The sequence below is a fragment of the Geotrypetes seraphini genome, chromosome 9 (assembly GCF_902459505.1).
Source record: "Geotrypetes seraphini chromosome 9, aGeoSer1.1, whole genome shotgun sequence".
NCBI classification, from domain to species: domain Eukaryota; kingdom Metazoa; phylum Chordata; class Amphibia; order Gymnophiona; family Dermophiidae; genus Geotrypetes; species Geotrypetes seraphini.
Window position 1 is genome coordinate 1,013,026 of NC_047092.1, and position 24,074 is coordinate 1,037,099.

The following is a 24,074-nucleotide window of genomic DNA, read 5'->3' on the forward strand; positions in this document are numbered from 1 at the left end:
ATCTCTCAAGTTCGCCAGTTACTGTACGTACTGGATAACAGATACAAGCAGAACATTTACTAGAAAAGTCTCCGAAGGACACTTTGTTAACTACAGGAAAAGCCATTCCAAGAGAAAGCGAGGAGACAGCAGTTCTGCTGGGTTTTCAGCCTTCCTCCATGCATGGCAGCTCTGTGATCATATGGTGTGACTGCCACCTTGTGGTCACTGACTATATCTGAGAAGAAACTTCTAGCAGCTTATGCTGAAGTAAATAAATGTGGAGATAAGGGGGAATATTATTCTAATTGCAAATTAGCTCTCATGGGATATGTTATATTTGACTTATTCTTCATGTATATAACCTCTAGCCTCCCGCATTTCTTTTCTTATTGTTCATGTGAAATGTATTTGTATAATGTGTTCCCTGAATCGTTTGTGGCTAATCACATTTACAGGATATCCACAATGAATATGCATGAGATTAATTTGCATATGCATTACCTGCACTAAATGCAAATCGATCTCATGCATGATTCATTGTGGGTTTTCTGAAAGCCTGACCAGCTGGATACTGTATGTCCTGAGGACTGAGTTGAGAACCTCTGATCTAGAAGTTGGAAATAGGTTAAACCCTTATAAAACAATATCAGGGGTAATAATTTCCAGGCTCACCAATGACTTATTTAAGATGCATGAGACCCCCAAAACAACTGCTTCTTCCACCGTCACATACACTCCCAACTTTTTAGCTTCAGTCTTAAATTGAATTTTCTTCTTCAATGGCCCAGCACAACACGTCACATGAATTAAGAACACAACAATAGCTTTACTGGGTCAGACCAAGGTCCATCAAGCCCAGGTCCTCGTTCTCACGGCGGCCAATCCAGGTCACTAGTACCTGGCCAAAACCCAAAGAGTAACAACATTCTATACAAAATCCCAAAGAATAGCATGATTCCGGAATCCCAAAGAGTAACAAGATTCTAGAATCTCAAAAATTAGCAACATTCCATGCCACTGATCCATGTCAAGCAGAGGCTTCCCCCATGCTTTAATAACAGACTATGGACTTTTCCTCCAGGAATTTGTCCAAACCTCTCTTAAAACCAGCTACATTATCCTAATTGGACAGATCCAGGGTCCACAAAGCCAATATCCTGCCTCCAATAGTATCCAGTCCAAGTTACAAGTACCTAGCAGAGTTCCAAAAAGAATCCCAAGGATAAGCAGTGACTTTCCCTAGCTCTACCTTAAAATGGTTTATGGACTTTTCCTCCACGGATTTGCCCTAACCTTTGTTTAAACCCAGCTACATTAACTTGCTTCACCAGTTGCTCGGGCAAAGAGTTCCAGAGCTTAACTATATGTTGAGTGAAAAAAAGTAGTTTTTTCCATTTGTTTTAAATTTCCCACTATATAACTTCACAAAGTGTTTCCTTATCTTTGTACTTTCTGAAAGGGTAAAGAGTTGATTCATGTTCCAACCCATTCAGGATTTTAAAGACTTTTACAGCAAAGGAGCATTTTCCATCTGTACAAGGGGATGGAGGAGATGCCGTACAGCAAGAGATTAGAGAAACTGGGCCTCTTCTCCCTTGAAAAGAGGAGACTGAAAGGGGACATGATCGAAACATTCAAGATAATGAAGGGAATACACTTAGTAGAAAGAGACAGGTTGTTCACCCTCTCCAAGATAGATGAACGAGAGGGCACTCTCTAAAGTTAAAAGGGGATCGATTCCATACAGGCGTAGGGAGGTTCTTCTTCACCCAGAGAGTGGTGGAGAGCTGGAACTGTCTTCCGGAGGCTGTTATGGGGGAATACACCCTCCAAGGATTCAGGATAAAGTTGGCCAAGTTCCTGCTGAACCAGAATGTACGCAGATAGGGCTGGTCTTTGACCAAGGGGCCGCCGTGTGGGCGGACTGCTGGTCATGATGGACCACTGGTCTGACCCAGCAGCAGCAATTCTTGTGTTCTTTTGTACAGTATAAGCAAGGACATGTTCCACTTCCAGCACTCTTTTTAATATCCTCACTAAAAATACACAGCACTAGTCTTACTTTTCAGTCCTCCGTGCTTATTAGCTGCAACAGTCAGGTTTATAACTAAGGATTGTCCCTGGCAATAGGACATCAGGTCCAATGTGAGCCTGGTTAGAAAGGAACTGAGCACATGATCATACAGAATTTCCAGCAAACAAAGGCACTGGAAGTTTCAGCTTCCTTCTGCAGGTGGAACATCAACAAAGAATACATGGATATGATTTAAAGGGAAAGGCGTTTGCATAACACGTTGATTTACATAGAAGAATCTTGAACCACTAATATCTGGAATGTGTAATTGCATTTATGTCCCTCTGAACCATTTTTATCCTGATGTTTCCATTGTACCAATAGCACTTACTAAAATTTTCCAGTGGGTGGGGCCTTAGGCGTCTGAGTCAATCAGGCCTTAGGCACCTCCCTCTATATCCAGGATACTGAGGGAGGAGCCTAAAGCCCTGATTGGTCAAGCCCAGGGCAGGATTAATTCTTTGAGGTCCCCTAGCCCTGCCCCATTTACCTGTTTTCTTATTTACTTACAAAAATCCTGGTTAGGAGCCTAGCTTGACCTAAATCTTGATCGTGTATCAAATACACTAACTTCACGATATCAATAGCCCAATTTGACCTAAACTATGACTATAAATTAAATTCACAAATTTCATTATATCAGTAACCTAAGTTAAAAGTACAATTAAACTTTTTCCTGCCCTGTCTATGCATATTATGCTACTACCGTGTTTCCCCGAAAATAAGACCATGTGCGTTTCTTGGGCCCAAAATTAATATAAGACACTGTCTTATTTTCAGGAAACACGGTATAACTGCTATTGTACCTGTGATGTAAGGATGTTTGAGATCATGCTGTCATAACAGATGTAATGTTTGTGATGCATGAATAGATTCTGTAATCCACCTCGAGCTCCACCTTGGAGGATTTGGTAGACCACCAGTAACTAACGTAACAGAATTTCTGCATTCATCTGCCACTTTGATCCTACTTTCCCCTCCTGAGCCTCAAGAGTAGAGAATGACATGGGGACAAATTGGTCCCTGTGGGATCTAGCTCCATCCCTGCAAGCTCTGTTTTCATCTGCACAAGTGTTCAAGCTTTATGTAGATGAGGACAGAGCTTGCAGAGATGGGGAAGGGACAGGGACAGAAACCATGGGGATGAGAACAAATTTGTCCCCATGTCATTCTCTACTCAAAGAGTCCTCCACTTCTATCTTTGGGGCCATGTTCCTTCCAACATCTCCCAATGTTCATGTTCATAATATTACAAACTGACTACTGATTGCCTGACAATGTATAACCAGCCCAGATTTTGCACGCAGGGATTTCTGATCTTGTTTATGTGGGGCGAACAGACTTGAGACTTCAAAACTACAAGTCCCTGCATGCACTGGGATAAACCCAGGACTGGATTACAGCCTATCGGATAAGCGTACTGTCAATACAAGAATGTAGCTTGTCTTAACCCACCACTTAAAGAGGCCTGAATCGCAGTGACTGAGCCAGCGCCTCCCCCATCTCCCCGGTACCTGATTCATGCCGGCGTTGATGGAGAGCAAGCTGGGGTCTCCCCGTGGCTGCATGGAGGAGGAGAGCAAGCAAAAAAATGCAGGAAGGCTCGGATCTGAGTGGGGAGTGGGCGGCAATCACCACCCCAAAGAAATGCTTGAGCCCTCCAGAGTCTATGCCCCGAGCCACCCAGCTATGACCGCGGACCTATTACTTCCGCTTTGGAACCGCAGGGAACTGGCAGGATCGGAGGCGGGACTTCCTGACTGGGATATGTTGGAAATTCAGAATCGGGCGAGGGGTAGAGGACCGGACTTGATGACTACGATGCTAATAATCTGGCATAGAGGGCGGGACTTCCTGGCAGGAAAGAGAAGGGCTTGAAGCCCTTTGGCATAGTAGAAGTTTGTTAGGTCAGGGGCCATTGCCGTTTGAAAGAAAAAAAAAAAAATTGGCAAGGTGAGTCATCTGTTTGCCCTCCTTCATTGGGCCCCCCTGACCATTTCAGGCCCTAGGCACGTGCATACTGGGCCTATTGGTTAATCCGGCCCTGGTCAAGCCATATGTATCACAAGCAAAATATCTGTGCCATTGAAAAAAAACAAAAAAAAACAAACAGGGAGACCTGTCGGTAACACAGTTACAGACAGGTCTAGACCAGTCGGTTTTTACGATCTCTACACCCCCCCCCCCACACACACACTTTTTTTTTTTTTTTTTGAATAGTCAAGCGATGTTAGTGCATCAATCGCTTGGCTACTTTGCTGGATCGGAAAATGGGCGATTTAAGGGAAAACATGAGGTGGGCCGTTTGGTGCATTGGGATGGTAAAAGCGATCATCACTAAAGCTTTGAAAACAGGTCTAGCAACGATCACAGACTTTAATGCATCTAGCACTAAGGCTGGTGCTAAGCAGACTTGTGCGGTCTTTACAGTGGCGTACCTAGCATATGTGACACCCGGGGCCCATCATTCTTTGACACCCCCCCATCTATATGAAAAATATGATTTTTAGTAACAATCCACATATCGCACAAAAGAAAAGGCAGCATCTTAAACACTGCAGTGAGCACTAGAACACCAACACATACATTGCAAAACTAAACAAGCCAGATCCTGCACAGTCAATTGATCCTGCAGTCAATGCCAACTGAAAACTATGAACTTTTCATACACACAGAACAAAGATACACCCTCGCCCAATATGGAATAATCACAAACTAAAAATAGAAATATGTAGACAAAAGTTAAACTGAACCGCCAAGAAACCAGACTCTGCATAAAATGCAACACCACAACACCACAAAAACAGTGACACATGTCCCCTAATACTGTGCAAAATATAAAGACAGTAGATGTAAATTTGAGAAAACTGATACATAACAATCACCATTTTACAAATTAACAAACAGAAAGAAAACAAATAATGAGAAATAAGAAAATACCATTTTATTGGACTAATACATTTTTCAATTAGCTTTCAGAGGCCAAATCTTTCTTCAGGACAGTACAGTATACTGCTGTTATGGTATCCTGTCCTGACCTGAGGAAAAGGGTTTAGTCTAAAAAATTGCCTTATTTCCATTTCCTATTTATAAACTTTTATCTATACAGTTTCAATACTACTTGATTCTAAGTATAACAACAAAAAAATATTTCTATCTTTTGTCGTTTCTGCTTTAATCATCTTCTCTTTGCTCTCTTCTTTCTATGCAGCATTTGTCCTCTCTCCCTTCCATGCAACATCTGCCCTCTCTTTGCCCCTTCCACCCAGCTTCTGCCCTTTCTCTACCCATTCCATTTACTGTCCACCCTCTCTCTCTTCCATATGGCATCTTCGCTCTTTCTATGACCCTTCAATAAACGTATATCCTGTGTCCCTTCTCTCCTTTGCACATGATTCATTCCAGCTTCACCCCCTCTCCATTTTTCTGTCTCCACCCCCGTGTAAATCAAAACTTTAATAAACTTGAAACTCCCCTATGCTTTGGCATCTCTTTCTTTCTCTTCTTTCCTTCCTTCCTTCCCACTCCACACCATGGTCTGGTATCTCTATCTCCTTCCCTTCCCTCCCCATGCAATGGCATCTCTTCCTCCCCCTCCATGGTCTGGTATCTCATTTCCATTTTCCCTTTCCCTCCCTCCCATGGACTTGGAATCTCTGGTTCCTCTCCCTTGTCTTCCTTCTCCCTCCTTCCCTCTTTCACCCCAATTGGGTGCTACAGCAGCAGCATTTCTCTCCCCCCTTCCTTGTGCAGCAGCAACAGCATTTCTCTCCCCCTTGCCTGTGCGGCATTTCTCCCCCTTCCCTGTGCAGCAGCAGCATTTCTCTCCCCCTTGCCTGTGCAGAATTTCTACCCCCTTGCCTGTGCAGGAGCAGCATTTCTCCCCCCCTTGCCTGTGCAGCATTTATCCCCTCTTCTCAGTGCAGCAGCAGCAGCATTTCTCACCTTCTTCCCTGTGCAGCAGCAGCAGCATTTCTCTCCCCCTTGCCTGTGCAGCATTTCTCCCTCCCCCCCTTCCCTGTGCAGCAGCAGGACCAACAGCATTTCTCTCCCCCTTGCCTGTGCAGCATTTCTCCCCCCCTTCCCTGTGCAACAGCAGCAGCATTTCTCTCCCCCTTGCCTGTGCAGCATTTCTTCCCCTCCCTTGCCTGTGCAGCAGCAACATTTCTCTTCCCTGCCCAGCAACAACATTTCTCTTCCCTGCCCAGCATTTCTGGCCGGCTCCCCTGCTCAAAGCCGCAGACGTCTACACCTCACTCGATCTGCGGCTGCGTCAGAAGCCTTCTCTCTGACATCGTGATGTCAGAGGGAACGCTTCCGACACAACTGCAGATCGTGCGAGAAGCCGACGTCTTCGACTTTGAGCAGGGGAGCTGGCCAGAAGCTGAACAATGCCGGAGTGAGCACCTGCGGACACCCCTGTTTACTGCCGCTAGTGCTGGTTAAGGAAAGCAGCAGCAGCAGAATAGGGAGTGTGGCCGGCTGTGCAACCCCTTGGGGTGTGCACCCGGGGCGGACCACCCCTCCCCGTCCTCCCCTTGGTACGCCACTGGGTCTATAACCTGCAAATAACAAGAAGGATTCAGATAGGCTGGAGTGGACTTTGATGGCTACTCCAGTACTTGGAGCGTAAGGACAGCGCTGGGAAGATTTCTACAGTCTGTCCCAGAAATACCATAGAAAGACCATGATCAAGGAGTTTATATCACACTCATTATTGGTTTGACCATGAATTGATAATGAGCATGCTCATTGAGCAGACCGGATAGACTGTTCCGGTCATTTACGTATATAAGAAAACAAACCCATAGGTCAAAACAGCATCCACAAAGAACCAAAGAATACATTAAAAAACACAGAAGAGTGGGGAACCCAGAGGTTACCACATTGCCAAAACGTCACCATATTTCCTAACCTTATAAAAGTGATTTCTGAAATCTCTATATTATTCAGTTTAAGTAACAGAAAGCTGAGAATAAATCTAACTGCATCAATATCACACTTTGTCTCTGGATCCAAAATCATATAGTACCCAGTTTAGCTACTGGTCAATAATTAGTACTCACATCAACCTATCTGGAATAATTACATTACATTACATTAGAGATTTCTATTCCGCCATTACCTTGCGGTTCAAGGCGGATTACAAAAGAGATAAAAAATCTTTCAGTAAAGGAGCCAACGTAATTGTGCTAATTTCTTCAGGTAATTCACCATGTTCCAATACCAAACTAGAAAAAAGCAATAAGCCACCCTAATTTTTCTGTAGGCAGGAATTTATTTTAAGTTGTTGGACAAGGGTCTAGATCAGTGGTCTGCAAACACAGCCCTGACAGTCAATTTTTGCATCCCCATAAATTGAATTTGTTCTCCTGAACTATCCAAGCAGAATCAAAGTTGGTATTAAAATTGCATGTGTAAGCCTAAAATCTTTTAGCAGATCCTGGAGCTTTCTGGTGTCCACTTTGAAGCCCTTAATATGAAAAAGGTTGGAGACCACTGGTCTAGATTACAAAAATCTTTAGCAAATTTGAAAAACATTTGAAATACCTGCTCAGATTCAACCAATGGAAATACTCATATATTCCAGAAACAATCAGTAAAGCAATCTAGACAATAATTCTCAGGATATTATCTCAAGCACAGAGTGAACTTGTAATTGTGTCTTTATCTGATAACTACATAGGTCTAAGATTAGAAAATCAAAAAAGAGAGGAAAATAAACTCCTAAGAGACATCAAGAGAAGCTGAAGATTCAGAGAGCAAATAATCAAGTCAAATGTTGAAGACACTTATCAGTCTTCATAGATCAGGGATGTTCGTTCAGTTGAAATGACATGAAATCATATCATGTTTTTCAATGAAAAGATATAAAAACTAATTTTGAGATTTTTATGTTTGTTTCTTTTTTTTAAGCCTGGATTTTAAATAGTGTGTTTATTGAACTATTAAAATTTCTTCCAAGCAAAAACAAACATAAACATTGAAAGAAAAAAAAAGCCAAGGGAAAATAAAATTAATTTTCTTGCTAACACTCTCCTCATAGACATACCAGAGACTATTAAAGAAAAGCAGAGTGACGGCTCAAGAAGTGAATTTTTCTCAAAGGAAGATCCCTCCCTTAATAACCTTACAATAGTGAGACTTAAAGGAAGCTTCAGGCATATGAAAGAATGAAAAATATTTGAAATTACATGTAGAACAATCACATACTTTTAAACTAACATAAAAGGATGTGATAGAAATATTGGTGTATCTTTCATGATCAAATATATGGCCTTTTAAAGTTTAACCCCCTCTTCTAAGAAACCGCGCAAGCGGTTTGTAGCGCAGAGAGCTGCGCTGAATGGCCCGCGCTGCTCCCGACACTCATAGGAACTCAATGAGCACAGCTCTCTATGCTAAAAAACGCTAGCACAGTTTCGTAGAAGAAGGGGGTAAGTGTTACTATTTCATTATCTCTTTCTGAGTCCTAATGTCATACACAAACAACCAAAGACCTGGGTGAGTCTAGAGTTTCTAAGCCCAGTTAAAATATTTGGAAACTAGACCTCCTTTTACCAAGCCACGGTAGAGGTTTCGACCACAGCCCAGAGCACAAAATGCTCCAATGACACTTCAACGCACATAGGAATTCTATATAAAACCAAATTTTTTCCAGAGAAGAAAAACTGGTAAAACTAGACGCCATAATTTGAGGTTCCAGGGAGGAAGACTTAGGAGCAATGTTAGAAAATTTGTCTTCATGGAGAGGGCGGTAGATGCCTGGAATGCCCTCCCGAGGGAAGTGGAGGAGAGGAAAACGTTGATGGAATTCAAAAAAGCATGGGAAAAAAATAGGGGATCTCTAATTAGGAAATGAAGGATGTAAATTAAAGAACTAAGGCCGGTATTGGACAGACCTGTACGGTCTGTGTCCCATATATGGTGATTCGGTGTAGGATGTGCTGGGGAGGGCATCAATGTGAACTCCACTAATATGGAGCAGGAGGATGTTACTGGCCAGACTTTATAGTAGATATCCTGCAAACAACGGGATGGTTGGATAGGCTGGAGTGAGCAGTTGGAACCTTGGTCACCAGGTAAACTTTACTCTACGGCCCAGAAATATCAAAGAAGAGGCAAGTTAATCAAATCATGTCTTTTTTAAAATGAGTATCATTTATGGGCAGACGGGATGGACCGTTCAGGTCTTTATCTGATGTCATTTACATTACATTAGTGATTTTTATTCCGCCATTACCTTGTGGTTCATAGCGGATTACAGTAGAGGATTTTTGGACATGTCCAGAGGTGTTACAGAGTAGAGCGGGTTGCTTCAGAGGATTGAAATGTTTCATACGGTGTTAGTTAGTCTTCATGGATGTCTTGAATAGCAGGGTTTTTATTTCTTTTCTGAAAGTTTTGCAGTCTGGGGTTGCGATTAGTAGATTGGAGAGTTGGTGGTCTAGTTTTGCTGCCTGAACGGTTAGAAGGCCATCGTACAGTTTTTTCTGTTTGATGTCTCTGATTGTCTATGTTACTATGAGCACTGGAGCAGCGGCTTAGTAAAAGGGGGAGTAGGTCTTAACTTCTTGTTTGTTGATTCTTCTTTCTGTCTTTATAGTATATATGGAAAGAGATTTCTTGGTGTTGTATAACTGTTAGAGCTTTTGTAAGATTCTTTTTGTTGGATTTATATAATAGGGATTTGGGGTTAGGTGGGAATTTCCTTGATATGCAAAGGACTATGAGGAGAAAATAGCGCAAGAGGCCAAAAATTTCAATCTCTTCTTTAGATATGTAAAAGGGAAACCCCCCGCAAAAGAGACGGTGGGACCGCTGGACGACCAGGGAAAAAAAGAGTACATCAAGGAAGATAAACAAATTGCAGACAGACTAAATTCCTTCTTTGCGTCTGTCTTTACGAAGGAGGACACCACAACAATACCAGAAACAGTGAAAGTTTTCAAAGGAGTAATAGAGGACAGCCTCACCACAGTAGAAGTGGACTTGGACCAGATATACTACCAGATCGACAAACTTAAAAGTGACAAATCCCCTGGACCGTATGGAATTCATCCGAGAGTCTTAAAAGAACTGAAGGCTGAAATCGGAGAACTATTGCAAAAACTTGCCAACCTGTGAATTAGAACTGGACAGATACTGGATGACTGGAAGATAGCGAACGTCACACCAGTTTTCAAAAAAGGATCAAGAGGAGAACCGGGCAACTACAGACCTGTGAGTCTTACGTCTGTCCCTGGAAAGATGGTTGAAGCACTGATTAAAGATAGCATAGTCCAGCACTTGGATACAACGACCTGATGAGAGCCCGTCAACATGGCTTCAGGAAAGGGAAATCATGTTTGATGAATTTACTTCAATTTTTTGAGACAGTGAACAAACATATTGATAGTGGAGAACCAGTGGACATAATATACTTGGACTTCCAGAAAGCGTTCGACAAGGTTCCACATGAAAGACTTCTCAGGAAACTACAAAGCCATGGAATAGAGGAAGACATACTAAGATGGATAGGCAAATGGCTGGGAAACAGAAAGCAGAGAGTGGGCATAAATGGGAAGTTCTCAGACTGGGAGAAAGTGACTAGCGGTGTACCCCAGGGCTCAGTACTTGGGCCCATCTTATTTAATATTTTCATCTAGAGAATGACACGGGGAAAAAATCTGTCCCCGTCACCACCCCGTCCCGGCCCACCATCCTCTGCACCGCTCCGTCACCGCCATTCCCTTCACCGCCCCGTCACCGTCACCGCCATCCCTTTCACCGCCCCGTCACCGCCACTGCCATCCCATTCACCGCCCCGTCACCGTCCCCGCAGCATCCATATAAGCCTTAGTACTGTAATATTTAGCTTATTCCTTTCTTATAAATCAAAGTTCCTGCTGCTGAACTAGAGAAAGAGATGTTCAGCTGGCAGGGCTTTGTTTATAAATTTTTATCAACACAACTAATATACTACTTTATCCTAAAGCAAAAAATAAATAAATAAATAGAATTTTTTTTTCTACCTTTGTTGTCTGGTTTCTGCTTTCCACATCTTCTCATTCAATTCCTTCCATCCACTGTGTGTCTTCTCTCTGCGTCTTCCATTTGCTGTTACTGTGCCTCTCCCTTCACCCTCCCCCAATTGATCTAGCACCCATCTTCTTCCCTCCGCTCCCCCATAGTCTGGCATCTGTCTTCTTCCCTTCTAGCATCTTCTCCCCACTCTGTCTTCCACATTTCCCTTCAGGGTCTGTTCCTCTCTACCCTCTTTCAATGTCTGTTCTATTCCTTTCCACCACCACCCTTCCTTCCCTCCTTTACAATCTGTTCCTTTCTACCACCCTTCAACTCCTCTCGCGTGGCCTATCTATCTACCTCCCTCCCTCTTATTTTCGTGGCACGTTACAATGTAATTTGTGCAAGCCGCTGGAGCCTGCAAGCTCTGTCCCTGTCCCATTCCCACAAACTATCTCGCTTCTGTGTTCCTATTTTCCCCATTTCTAATATCTCTCCTATGTATCTGCCATTGCCCCCCTCCATATACCATCCCCATGGCATGTCCCCTTTATATCTCTGTCCCTATGTCCCATGCACATAATTTCCCCTCTTTCTGTTACCTTCCTCTGTCCATTCCATACCAGCGTGTCTCTTCTTTTCAACCCCATCTAGCTTCTTTCCCTCTTTCTCCCCCCCACCCCTGCTTCCAGCATCTGGCTCACCTGCCTGTCTTCCCCTTTCTTTCCTGCTGTGAGTTTCTTTCTTTCCCTCTTCATCCCCTTGGCCCAGAATATTTTTTCCTTTCACTCCCTCCTTCCTAGTATGAGCCGGGAACAAACGCAATCTCATGGTCTAGCAGCCCCCACCTACCGATCGCAGCGTTTAGCCAGCTCCCTCCCTCCACCTCACCTTACATTCTGAGTTTGCCGGCTTCCTTTTTCCCCGAGCCGCACGCGTTTAAAAAGACGCGCACGCGCGGCTGCGCGAGTCCATCAAGCTTCTCCTCTCCTGCAACTTCCTGTTTCCGGTTGCGTCAGAGGAGAAGCTTGATGGACTCGTGCAGCCGCGCGTGCACGGCTTTTTGAACGCGTGCGGCTCAGGAAAATGGAAGCCGGCAAACTCAGAATTTAAGGTGAGGTAGAGGGAGGGAGCTGGCTAAACGCAACGGGCGGGCGGTGGCTGCGGGGACCGCGCAATCCTAAATGCCTCACTGCGGAGACAAGACCATTCACCGCTCCACGGGCGGTGAATGGCCTTGTCCCCGTCCCCGCAGTGACTGTTATTTTTCATTCCCCATTCCGGTGGGTTACCCGCGGCTAAACGCGACTAGCCGCGGGTAACCGCCACCGTGTCATTCTCTATTTTCATCAATGACCTGGAACAAGGAACATCCAGTGAGATCATCAAGTTTGCAGACTACACAAAGCTATGCCAGGCAATCAGTTCGCAGAAGAATAGCAAGGAACTCCAGAGTGACTGAGAAATGGCAGATGAAATTTAATGTGGAAAAGTGCAAAGTAATGCATTTAGGCAAAAAGAACAAGGAATATGAGTATAGAATGTCAGGTGCAACTCTGGGTAAGAGTGAACAAGAAAAGGACCTGGGTGTATTGATAGATAGGCAGTGGCAAAGAAAGCAAATAGAATGTTAGGCATGATAAAGAAGGGAATCATGAGTAGATCAGAGAGGATTATAATGTCGCTTTATAGAGCAATGGTCAGACCAACTAATGGAAACTCTAATCAAACACCAATTAGATAAGATCCTGGATGAGGAGAATCTACGGGATCCCCGACAACATGGATTTACTAAGGGGAGATCCTGCCAATCCAACCTGATTAGCTTCTTTGACTGGGTGACAGGGAAGCTGGATATTGGGGAGTCCCTGGACATCGTGTACCTGGACTTTAGCAAAGCATTCGATAGCGTACCACACCGCAGGTTACTGAGCAAGATGAGTTCTATAGGATTAGGTAACACATTGACGAAATGGGTTGGGAGCTGGCTTGGAGGTAGGCTCCAAAGGGTGGTGGTGAACGGCACCCCCTCCGAAATGACGGAGGTGATTAGTGGAGTACCACAGGGCTCAGTCTTGGGCCCAATCCTATTCAACATCTTTATAAGAGACTTGGCAGAAGGGCTTCGAGGTAAAATAACATTATTCGCCGATGACGCCAAACTGAGTAATGTAGTGGGCAAATGCACAACAGACGAAGATTCAATGCCCGACAACATGATGCACGACCTACTCCTACTGGAGCGATGGTCTAGGACATGGCAACTCAACTTCAATGCCAAAAAATGCAAAGTTATGCACCTGGGCAGCCAGAATCCATGCAAGTCTTATACCCTTAATGGCGAGATCCTAGCAAAAACGGTAGCAGAACGAGACTTGGGGGTAATCGTCAGTGAGGACATGAAGTCTGCCAATCAAGTGGAGCAGGCTTCGTCCAAGGCAAGACAAATCATGGGCTGCATACGAAGGGGTTTCGTCAGTCGTAAGGCGGAAGTCATTATGCCATTGTATAGATCCATGGTGAGGCCCCACCTGGAATACTGTGTGCAATTCTGGAGGCCGCATTATCGCAAGGATGTGCTGAGACTGGAGTCGGTGCAAAGAATGGCCACCCGGATGGTCTCGGTACTCAAGGATCTACCATACGAAAAACGGCTTGACAAATTACAGCTATACTCGCTCGAGGAGCGCAGAGAGAGGGGAGACATGATCGAGACGTTCAAGTATCTTACGGGCCGCATCGAGGCGGAGGAAGATATCTTCTTTTTCAAGGGTCCCACGACAACAAGAGGGCATCCGTTGAAAATCAGGGGCGGGAAACTACGAGGTGACACCAGGAAATTCTTTTTCACTGAAAGAGTGGTTGATCGCTGGAATAGTCTTCCACTACAGGTGATTGAGGCCAGCAGCGTACCTGATTTTAAGGCAAAATTGGATCGGCACATGGGATCTATTCACAGGGCAAAGGTAGGGGAGGGACATTAAGGTGGGCAGACTAGATGGGCCGTGGGCCCTTATCTGCCGTCTATTTCTATGTTTCTATGTTTCTATGACCACACTTGGAATACTGTGTCCAACATTGGTCTCCCAACCTAAAGAAGGATATAAAACTACTGGAGAGGGTGCAGAGATGAGCAACGAAGCTACTAAAAGGTATGGAGAACTTGGAATACGAGGAACGACTTAGGAGACTGGGATTGTTCTCACTTGAGAAAAGGAGACTGCGAGGGGATATGATCGAGACTTTCAAAATACTGAAAGGAATTGACAAAATAGAGCAGGAAAAAAAGTTATTTACAATGTCCAATGTGACACGGACAAGAGGACATGGACTGAAGCTAAGGGGGTACAAGTCCAGGACAAATATCAGGAAGTTCTGCTTCACGCAACGAGTGGTGGACACCTAGAATGCTCTCCCAGAGGAGGTTATTGCGCAATCCACCGTTCTAGGATTTAAAAGCAAACTAGATGCACATCTCCTTATGAGAGGCATAGAGGGATATGGGTGACTAATATTACGCCAGGTGTACACCTGGCTGGGCCTCGAGTGTGGCAGTTCTTATGTTCTTTAACTTATTAGAAATGTTTACCATTCTACCCATGATATTTCAATAGCTGTTTTATTATAATGAACTGTTTCTTTAGAAAGCAAACACCTTCTGAATAATGATTTTATGATTCAATGAACACAAACTGGCAGAGACATAGTGAGAGTCTCATTCTGACAGAAGTCCAAAGACCCTTAGCCCAGTTTGTTCTTAAATATGTACAAAATGTACCAGAAAGAACCATTTAACAATCTCCCAGAAGCAAATGCAAAGACTGCAACTGATACAAAACGCAGCAGTCAGGCTGATCTTCGGGCTGAAGAAGTCCGATCACATAACCCCTTCCTACCAACTCCTGCACTGGCTGCCAATGGAGGCACGCACGAAGTTCAAGCTGGGATGTCTCTGCTTCAAGGTATTATCTGGTCTAGCCCCTAAATACATAACAGATCTCTTCTCATTCCCATCCAACAGACATGAGAGAAGTACACACCTGAAGTTCGTCTCCCCACCGGCTAGAGGATGCAAATATAAGAGATACCACCAACAACTTCTATCATATCAAGCAGCCTTATGGGGCAAAGACTTAGAAAAACTAATTACTCACACAAATGACTATGGAGAATTTAGAAAACACCTAAAAACGTACCTGTTCTCGAAACACCTAGGTAATGAACCAGGACAATAGCCCCCTTCGCAATATCATTCCCAAAACTGAATTTGTAAACTGTTAACCCCCAATCACAAACTATGAATACCCCATTCAATTTATGGAATTTTTCTAATTCTTTGTAAGCCGCATGGCACTTCAAGGCCCTGCAGCATACGAACTGTTGTTATTATCATTAATGTTCCCATTATCAGATGTACACTGCTATACTCTGTAATTCGCTGTATGTACAGTTTCTCTTTATTGTAAACCGCCTAGAAGTCGCAAGATTGTTGGCGGTATATAAGAATAAAGTTATTATTATTTAACTTAGTCAAAGATAAACAGCTATGGAAAGTTCTCTGCTAGCAGGGCAGCCCAGCGATTGTCACATAGAACATAAAAAGTGTGGATTGTTTTCTGTTTCAACGACACCTTGGAGTGAAGGAACGAAGGAAGCAAAATCACTATATGGCAATTTGAGAGCCAAGAAACTTATTTGGAGAGTTTCTCAAATATAATCAGATATATCATTAATGTTACCATTAGACATATCAGGCAATCTTAATTAAAAAATTTATAAGAAACTGCTCATTATCACCCTTAAGTTGCACCTTAGGTACAGCAAGAAATCAAACTGGTCTATCAGGGCCACTACACATTTCTTAGAAAATAATGAAAATACAAATATAACTTAGACACTTACATACTGTTCTCAGAAAAGATCAAAATGCCTCCTCAGAATGCCATTTAGCAAGAAGAAAATAAAAATCTATTACCCTGATTATGTAGAGATATTAAACATACATTTTCTTTTTAAAACTCGTCATTCAGTGTTACATGGGATAAACTTGCAAATGTCACAGTACAGCACAATCAGTCAAATGTAAATACTCCAAATTCATGAAAAACAGAATGTCAAGTGGTCTGAAATCCAGTTGGCGTGAAATGTCCAGCCTGCAGATTTTGGCCTAGACATTGGGGGGGGGGGGGGGGGGCGGGGGGGGGAGGGGGAGGGCTCCACCTGACTATTTGTTATGCACGAGTGGGAGAGGGTTTAGAGGTCAAGGCAACAGGTCAGCTACCGGGAGGGGGTACAGCATAGATAGCTCCAGAGCTATTGTGGAAGGGATAGTCCACAGTTACGTTTTGAGAGAAGGAGTAAACAAGATGAAGATTTAAATCAAGAGAAAGGGAAAGTCCTTTGCATTCTGAAAAAGAGATATGGTTTGCGATGGTAGACAGGAACAATTACTGCACTATTGTGATTTAACCATTTGCTGGAAAAAAATTAAAAAAGCCACAAAAATCCTATGGAAACACCTAGACAAAAAAGGGTTAACAGTTACCAAAAGTGTTCTTATATAGCACCCTTGAGGATCATCCTGAATGATATTCTCGCAAGTAAAATGTGCAGTGCCATAAACACACAAAAAACGGGTTCGGTGTATCAAATTACTTAGGGCCTGTTTTACAAAGCCGCGTTAGCGACTGCCGTGTGGCAACAGCCCCGAAGCCCTTTAAATCTCTATGGGCTTTGGGGCCATCACCGCGCTGCAGCCACTTTGTAAAACAGGCCCTTAGTATCACAGCTGCAGAAATTCTCTCCTGAACACTTGGAGTGATACTTACTTTTTTGTCATTGTTGTATTTCTTAAATATTTCTTGTGCTTTTTCTTCACCACCATCAGTAAACAACATAATAATCTTATTACAGTTGGCTCTGGAGACATTGAACTGGAAAGAAAAGAAAATGAACTACTATACGAGATGAATGGAGATGACAAGTCAGACGCAGGTAATTCAATGTGACATTCATTTGATAGTCAAACAAAACAAGACTCATGGAAGAAATGCAGTTTGGTCCTACGGAGTTTCTTCTGTGATGTCTTAAAATGGAAGGTGCAACAGATCGCGGTCAGAACGTAAACATTGATCATTGTTCAGGATCATTTTTAGTTTCTTCTCTGGCAAACCACAGAGTTATCAGTTCATAAGTGGAGCAATTTTCAGACTAATACTTTATTAGAATTTCTCTGCACAACAATCATATAAATCAATACCAATAAAATCCCACAAAGTATACAGCATTATAAAAATAAAATAAAGGTGACATAATATTAAAAAATAACAGCACCACACATACTAAAACAAATTCCATATACCCCACCGTTCTTCAAGTGACTTATCGCCTCAGACTTCCAAGCCCCAAACGAGCACATCTTGAATCCACAAGACAGGTTCTGCAAATGGCATCGTAATCATTGGCCGCCTACAAAAATGGCACCTTTCGCTTGTCACTCGTGCTGCAGCACCGTTTGCAGAATCGCGGCTCCAGTTAAAGGCAGGGTTTTAAAAGCCTACATTAGCGGTGCCTGTCTTTGTTGGAGAATCATTTCTGGCCCAAACCATGCGCACTTTGACCTTAGGCACTGTTAGGCATTTCTGTACACATGATTCAGGTGCCCATGCTTTTAGGTTTTAATTGGCATAGTCAATTAGTGTGCCAATTAAAACAATTAAGTTAGGCAGCAGTAGGGGACCTACCACCATTTGTAGAATCTGCCCCTGCATCTTGGAATACACTCCCCTTAAAGAATTTAAAATAGCCATAAAAGCCTGGCTTTTTGAACAAGAATTTAATACTTAATTTATTCCCTTGCAGCCCTGATTTTCTTTCTCTGGCACTCTATGCCTTGAAATGAAGTTAACTTAAATGCGATGTACGAGTCTTTCAACTCTACTTCTTTGTGAAGATACTTTTTGCTGTTCTTTCACATATTGCAATTCTTGCTTTAGATTGTTCACCTCCTGGTTCTGCTCATCACCAGCTCCTAAACACATACCTTAGTCAATGTGAAAGTAGACACAGGCCTGTACACAAAGTTTTCTTTCAAATATCAAGCTGGTGGAATGACAACAGTTCCAACGTACTCTTGTATATAGCTCCATTTTTTGTGTAGAAGGTGTAAATGTTCCTACAGATGGTCCAAATGGACCTTCCCTCCCATGAACTCCTTCCCTTTTTTGGATATTAATAAAAGTATGCACACAATAATAAAAAAGTGAGAGTCCTTTTACAAACAGTAATAGGGGAAATTATTAGTAAGAATTTTAGAAGTTAATTTTTATAAAGGAAACATACATTCCTATTTGACTTCATAAACCTGCCCCCAACTCCTTCATAGTTGCATCTATTCTGAGGCAGGTTGGAAGGTAATTCTGTGAGGAACTGCTGAGTTGTAGGACGCAAGGAAGCATGGAGAGCAGTAGGCTGAGAGCCAGAGAAGCTCTGTTCAAATCTCATTGAAAGTTGTTGCAAGTTTGGGCAACTCATATTGTGACAGAGAAAAGCACGCAGTCAGCAAAGTGCCTAAGGTGCTCGCTGAGCCAAGCCCTGTCAGTAGGAATGTCACTCAGGTTAAACACGAGACCTCAAAAGTCAGAGACATCCCTATAACAAAAGCTTATTTGCCTTCAGGTGAGAAGTCTGTGAGTCAGCAGATTATTCCAAAGACTAGAGAGAGGGTGGGGTGGAAACAATTATACCTAAGAACGCACCGATGAACGCTTTACTCAAAGAAGGCAAGCTAGTTAAGGAACAGCTAATGAGACCCCTAGCTGTCTCTGCAGGTATAAATAAACAGATGAGAGAGCTGAAGCTAAAGAGGAAAGGCTCCATTCCCAACCAAGGCTTCATTTGGGGCAAGAGTGCTCTTTAAGTTTGGGTGTATTTTTGGATTATTGCCCTCTTATCTGGTTTCTTATTTGAAACATACTCAGGTATGTTCATCTTACTTACCCCAAGGGCCTGCTGTTACGAGACTTTTTTTGGACAGGACACTGGAATGTCAGTCTAGGAAGATGACCTCCTGGTTAAATCCGTTGATGGCCCAATCGTATTCTTACTTTACATTTAGGAAATTACTAAAAACTCACTTATTTAATAAACAAAAATGTTGATTTTATATTCATGACAAGGTGTTTTATCTTTTTATCTTTTTTATTTTATGTTTTTAATTGATAATAATAGTTTGGAACTATATTTTAACTAATGTCATATTTGATTGATGTATGTAGCAGTGTTATGAAATTATTATTATGAAATTGTATTTTTCGCTGAAATGATTCAGTTTTTTCTGTTCTGAACCGCCCAGAACTGTTGGTTGGGCGGAATATCTACTATAATAAAATGCTAAGCACGCATGCGCACTCTTACTTGCGTGATCCATGATCCGTAGGTCCCTGGCTGGCAGGAGTCACATGCGTGCTTAGCTGTGCCCGGCCTTCCTGCTCTCCACCTCACGCAGCCCTCCATCCAGTAAATATGGCCCTACCGGCCGAAGTTTATTTTTACGTTAAAAGCCATTGCGGCGGCTCCTCTCACGAGCCGCACCTGCGTCTGAGAAGGCTTCCGACACAGGCGGCGATCATGAAAGAAGCCACCGCATCAAGGCTCAAACTAATCCTGCAGGCTAGACTGCGGGAAGGGAAGGAAAGGGGGGCGGCAAGGGACTAAGGGAGCAGACCAGTCCGCGGGAAGGGAAAGGAGGGGTTGGGGGAAATTCTGCTGCTGCTGCTGCACAGGGACGTGGAGAGGAAGGGAAATACCACTGCTGCTGCTGCTGCTGCACAGAGAAGTGGAGGGAGAGGGAAATACTGCTGCTGTTGCTGTACAGGTAAGTGGGGTGGGGGGAGGGAAATGCTGCTGCACAGGGAAATGGATGGGGAGGGAATGCTGCTGTGGCTGCTGCACACGGAAGTGGGGGAGGAAAATGCTGTTGCTGCTGCACAGGAAAATAGAGGGGGAGGGAATGCTGCTGCAGCTGCTGCACAGGGAAGTGGGGGAGAGGGAAATGCTGCTGCACAGGGAAGTGGGGTGAGGGAGAAATGCTGCTGCACAAGGAAATGGAGGGGGAGGGAATGCTGCTGTGGCTGCTGCACAGGGAAGTGGGGGGGGGAAGACAGACAGCAGGAGGGAGGGAGGGAGACAGAAAGAAAGGAATAAAGACACCATGGCAGGGAGAGAGACGGAAAGACAGACAAAGGGGGCCAGGGAGAGAGACAGACAGAAAGAAAGACAGCGGGAGGGAGAGACAGAAAGAAAGACAGACAGACATATATTCTAGCACCCGTTAATGTAAAGGGCTTAAAGACTAGTAAGAAAATAAAAAATAATTATTATTATTATTATGGATACAGCACTGAAGTCACAGGGCAGAAGCCTATTAACCTCAGGAGGTCAAGCTACTGGAGAAACCAAAGCTAATCTAGGACTTCTGGCAAAGAAATTTTCCAAACCCAGCTCCATAGAAGGGTCTGGTCAGGGTTTAACCCAAGCAACAAGTGGGCAAGATATAGACCTAGTTTCTATATCTGGGGAAAGTGACCTGTTCAGTGCTCCTTGGGGAGAACGTGATCTAAATCAAATTAAATAAATAAATATTTAGCCAGAGTATGACATGTGCATGAGTGAAAAGGAGCTTGTTAGGAGTTGAAGAAATGCAGTGGGAACCAAGTGACTAAAACATAAGGAATGAGTGTGGTGTTAGTATGAATGTATATTTCAGGGAGAAACACTGGCACATTTTAAAGCAGTTTCAGTTCCTATAAGGAGATTTACTGTGGGGAAGGGATGAAGCTGTCCACATAATGTGCGGCGGCAGCAAAAAGGGCAAACAGAATGCTGGGAATGATAAAGAAGGGGATCATGAACAGATCAGAGAAGGTTATCATGCCGCTGTACCGGGCCATGGTATGCCCTCACCTGGAGTACTGCGTCCAGCACTGGTCGCCGTACCTGAAGAAGGACACAGTACTACTCGAAAGGGTCCAGAGAAGAGCGACTAAGATGGTTAAGGGGCTGGAGGAGCTGCCGTACAGCGAAAGATTAGAGAAACTGGGCCTTTTCTCTCTCGAACAGAGGAGATTGAGAAGGGACATGATCGAAACATTCAAGGTACTGAAGGGGATAGACTTAGTAGATAAGGACAGATTGTTCACCCTCTCCAAGGTAGGGAGAACAAGAGGGCACTCTCTAAAGTTGAAAGGGGACAGATTCCGTACAAACGTAAGGAAGTTCTTCTTCACCCAGAGAGTGGTAGAAAGCTGGAACACCCTTCCAGAGGCTGTTATAGGGGAAAACACCCTCCAAGGATTCAAGACAAAGTTAGACAAGTATCTGTTGAACAAGAACGTGCGCTGGTAGGGCTAGTCTCAGTTAGGGTGCTGGTCTTGGACCAGAGGGCCGCTGCGTGAGCGGACTGCTGGGCATGATGGACCACTGATCTGACTCAGCAGTGGCAATTCTTATGTTCTTAGCTCTGTCCCTTTCTAAATGACAAGCACTGCTGCAGCCTTAATCCTAATTGAAGCTCAAAAAGGGGATGCAGCCAGGCAGGTTTTCCCTCTCTCGCTGAACCCAGGCATTTCTAGTTTTTTTCCAATATTAGGAATGCTTTAGTGCAAAGGCAAAATGCTGCAAGCATGATTCAAGCATAATTAGCAGAGCCTATAATGAACTGTCTGAACAACACCAGTGCATAAAGTTTGACAGAAAGCCACCATATTTGATGGACCTAAGACTCATGGGAGTTGTAGTCAAGTCAAGTTGCTGAATTGAAAGAGGAAAAGTAATCCTGTGTCTGCATTACAGATTGTGTTTGTAGCAACTTGTTTTTCATTTGTGACAAGAATATTTATGCTTTCTTGTGAAACTGTTGTTTTGAATAAATCAGTGCATGGTGGAACCACTGGACTGATCCTGGTTACACTTGATCCCACATCCCAGAGTATGGGGAAATAAAAGTCTTTAATGTTTTGCACATGTGTGTTTCATGTTTCCCTTTTTGAGTTTGCAATCGCCTTGGTCACTCTGGTAAACTGCTTGGCTTGGTGCAGTGCTGAGGACTAGGGTCCAGCTACCTGCTGTCAATACTCCTGCCACAATATATATATTACACTGTACAAGGGGTGCTTTTTAATCACAATTAATCATGTAATTAAAAATTTTAATTGATGGACAGCCCTGATATATATATATATATATGTACCACATATAAAGAAAAGGGACATTTAGGCACATAAGAGCCCCATGCAAGGGGCACAATCACATCTCCAACTTATATGTAGAATACTATGCTATGGGTTTTGCATTGCCCCCTTTGGCATGTCAACTTAAGCAAGTCATAGACCTAATGCCAATAGTCACGCCTACATTGTAGCAGGCCAATAGGGGTTTACACTAGTATTCTGTAATGGAACTAGGGCCCCCAGATGCTGTTGATGAATTGCACCCTTTGTTTGAAAGCCCTTCAGAAACGGAAATATAAAATGGCAGCTTCCATAACATGTGCCAGGAAATACACAAGCCCTCTAGGTCAGCGGAACCTTTTCTAAAATATCTTCAGACCAAAGCATGTCCCATCTGCATGCCCCAATTTAGATCTCTTAAGAATAGCCATACTGGGTCAGACCAATGGTCCATGTAGCCCAGAATCTTGCTTCCAACATTGGCCAACCCAGGCCCCAAGTTCCAGACAGAAACCCAAAGAGTAGCAACATTCCAGAGCTGAGATTGTGATGTCATAATGCCTCATTCCACCAGTGCCTAAGAGACAACCTCACCAGTGATGTCACAATGGCTACATTGTCTGATACTTGGCTCACATAAGAACAGCCATACTGTGTCAAACCAATGGTATATCTAGTCCATCTATCATGTTTCCATGGTGGCCAATCCAGGTTGCTGAAACCCAAAGATTAGCAATGTTCCATGCAAAATGGGACTTCACATATGCTGATTGAAGAATGAAAAAGACTCTAATGAATGCTCCCTTCCATTTTTGTTAGGAAAAGAAAAACAGAAACAAGCCTAGATATAAAGGAAAGATATAGCTATTTATTGCTCTATTACTACAGATAAATACTTTCTGAGGGTTAAAAGACTTATATAACACTTACATTCAGAAGCTGGTCAAAAGCGAAACTGAAGCCTTTCTTATAGTCCGTCATACCTTTGGCACCCATTTTATGGACAGCCTCCTGGAGAACTTTCTTATTTCTTACATTAGCTTGGACAAGATGGGTGAAGCAGCTCACGTCCTGGGCATTGTTACTGAACTGCAATGGAAAACAGGGAAATGGCTCAGGTTTTTAAGGAGATAATGCTTCTGAAACATGTACACAATCTTTTTCCAAAGCAACTATTTCACTTATTCTAAAACAGGGTAAAGTTGTGACTTCTTGGGCTAAGTTTAGGGATCGGAAGAGTCTTTCTGACTTCAAGAAAGCTTGGGACAAGTACACAGAATTCTCTACATAAGTGAAAGGGAGAGTAGATGGATGGATGGGTAGACTGAATAGGCCAGATGGGGGTCCTTTCACCAAGGCGTGCCGATGGATTAGTGGGTGCTAAATAACATGCAGCCCATAGGAATATAATAGCCCCTGTAGATTTAGCACATGCTAATCATTAGCACGCATTAGGAAAAGGACCCTCATGGCGTTCATTTTTCCTTTTTTATAGAATGTTGAATGTGCAGATTGAAAACTTGATTATGCAGATAATACATACAGACAAATTTAGAAACAAACATAGAGACATGATGGCAGATAAAGGCCAAATGGCCCATCCAATCTGCCCATCCAAAGTAACCATTATCTCTTCTCCCTAAGAGATCCCGCGTGCTTGTCCCATACTTTCTTGAATTCAAACACAGTCATTGTCTCCACCACCTTTTCTGGGAGACTGTTCCATGCATCTACCAGCTTTTCTGTAAAAAAGTATTTCCTTAAATTACTCCTGAGCCTTTCAC

At 43.4% G+C, this 24,074-nt stretch overlaps 1 protein-coding gene across 3 annotated transcripts in view; it reads right to left on the reverse strand.

The window, feature by feature from the left end:
- CACNA2D1 (calcium voltage-gated channel auxiliary subunit alpha2delta 1) overlaps positions 1 to 24,074 on the reverse strand; it is a 520,381-nt gene that overhangs the window by 154,018 nt on the left and 342,289 nt on the right. For all 3 annotated transcript variants that reach the window (XM_033958928.1, XM_033958927.1, XM_033958929.1), the window contains exons 11-12: positions 23,221 to 23,379; positions 16,891 to 16,995 (exon numbers count right to left, since the gene is read on the reverse strand). In XM_033958928.1, coding sequence (XP_033814819.1) covers positions 16,891 to 16,995; positions 23,221 to 23,379 — 264 coding nt within the window. The remainder of the gene's footprint in view (positions 1 to 16,890; positions 16,996 to 23,220; positions 23,380 to 24,074) is intronic.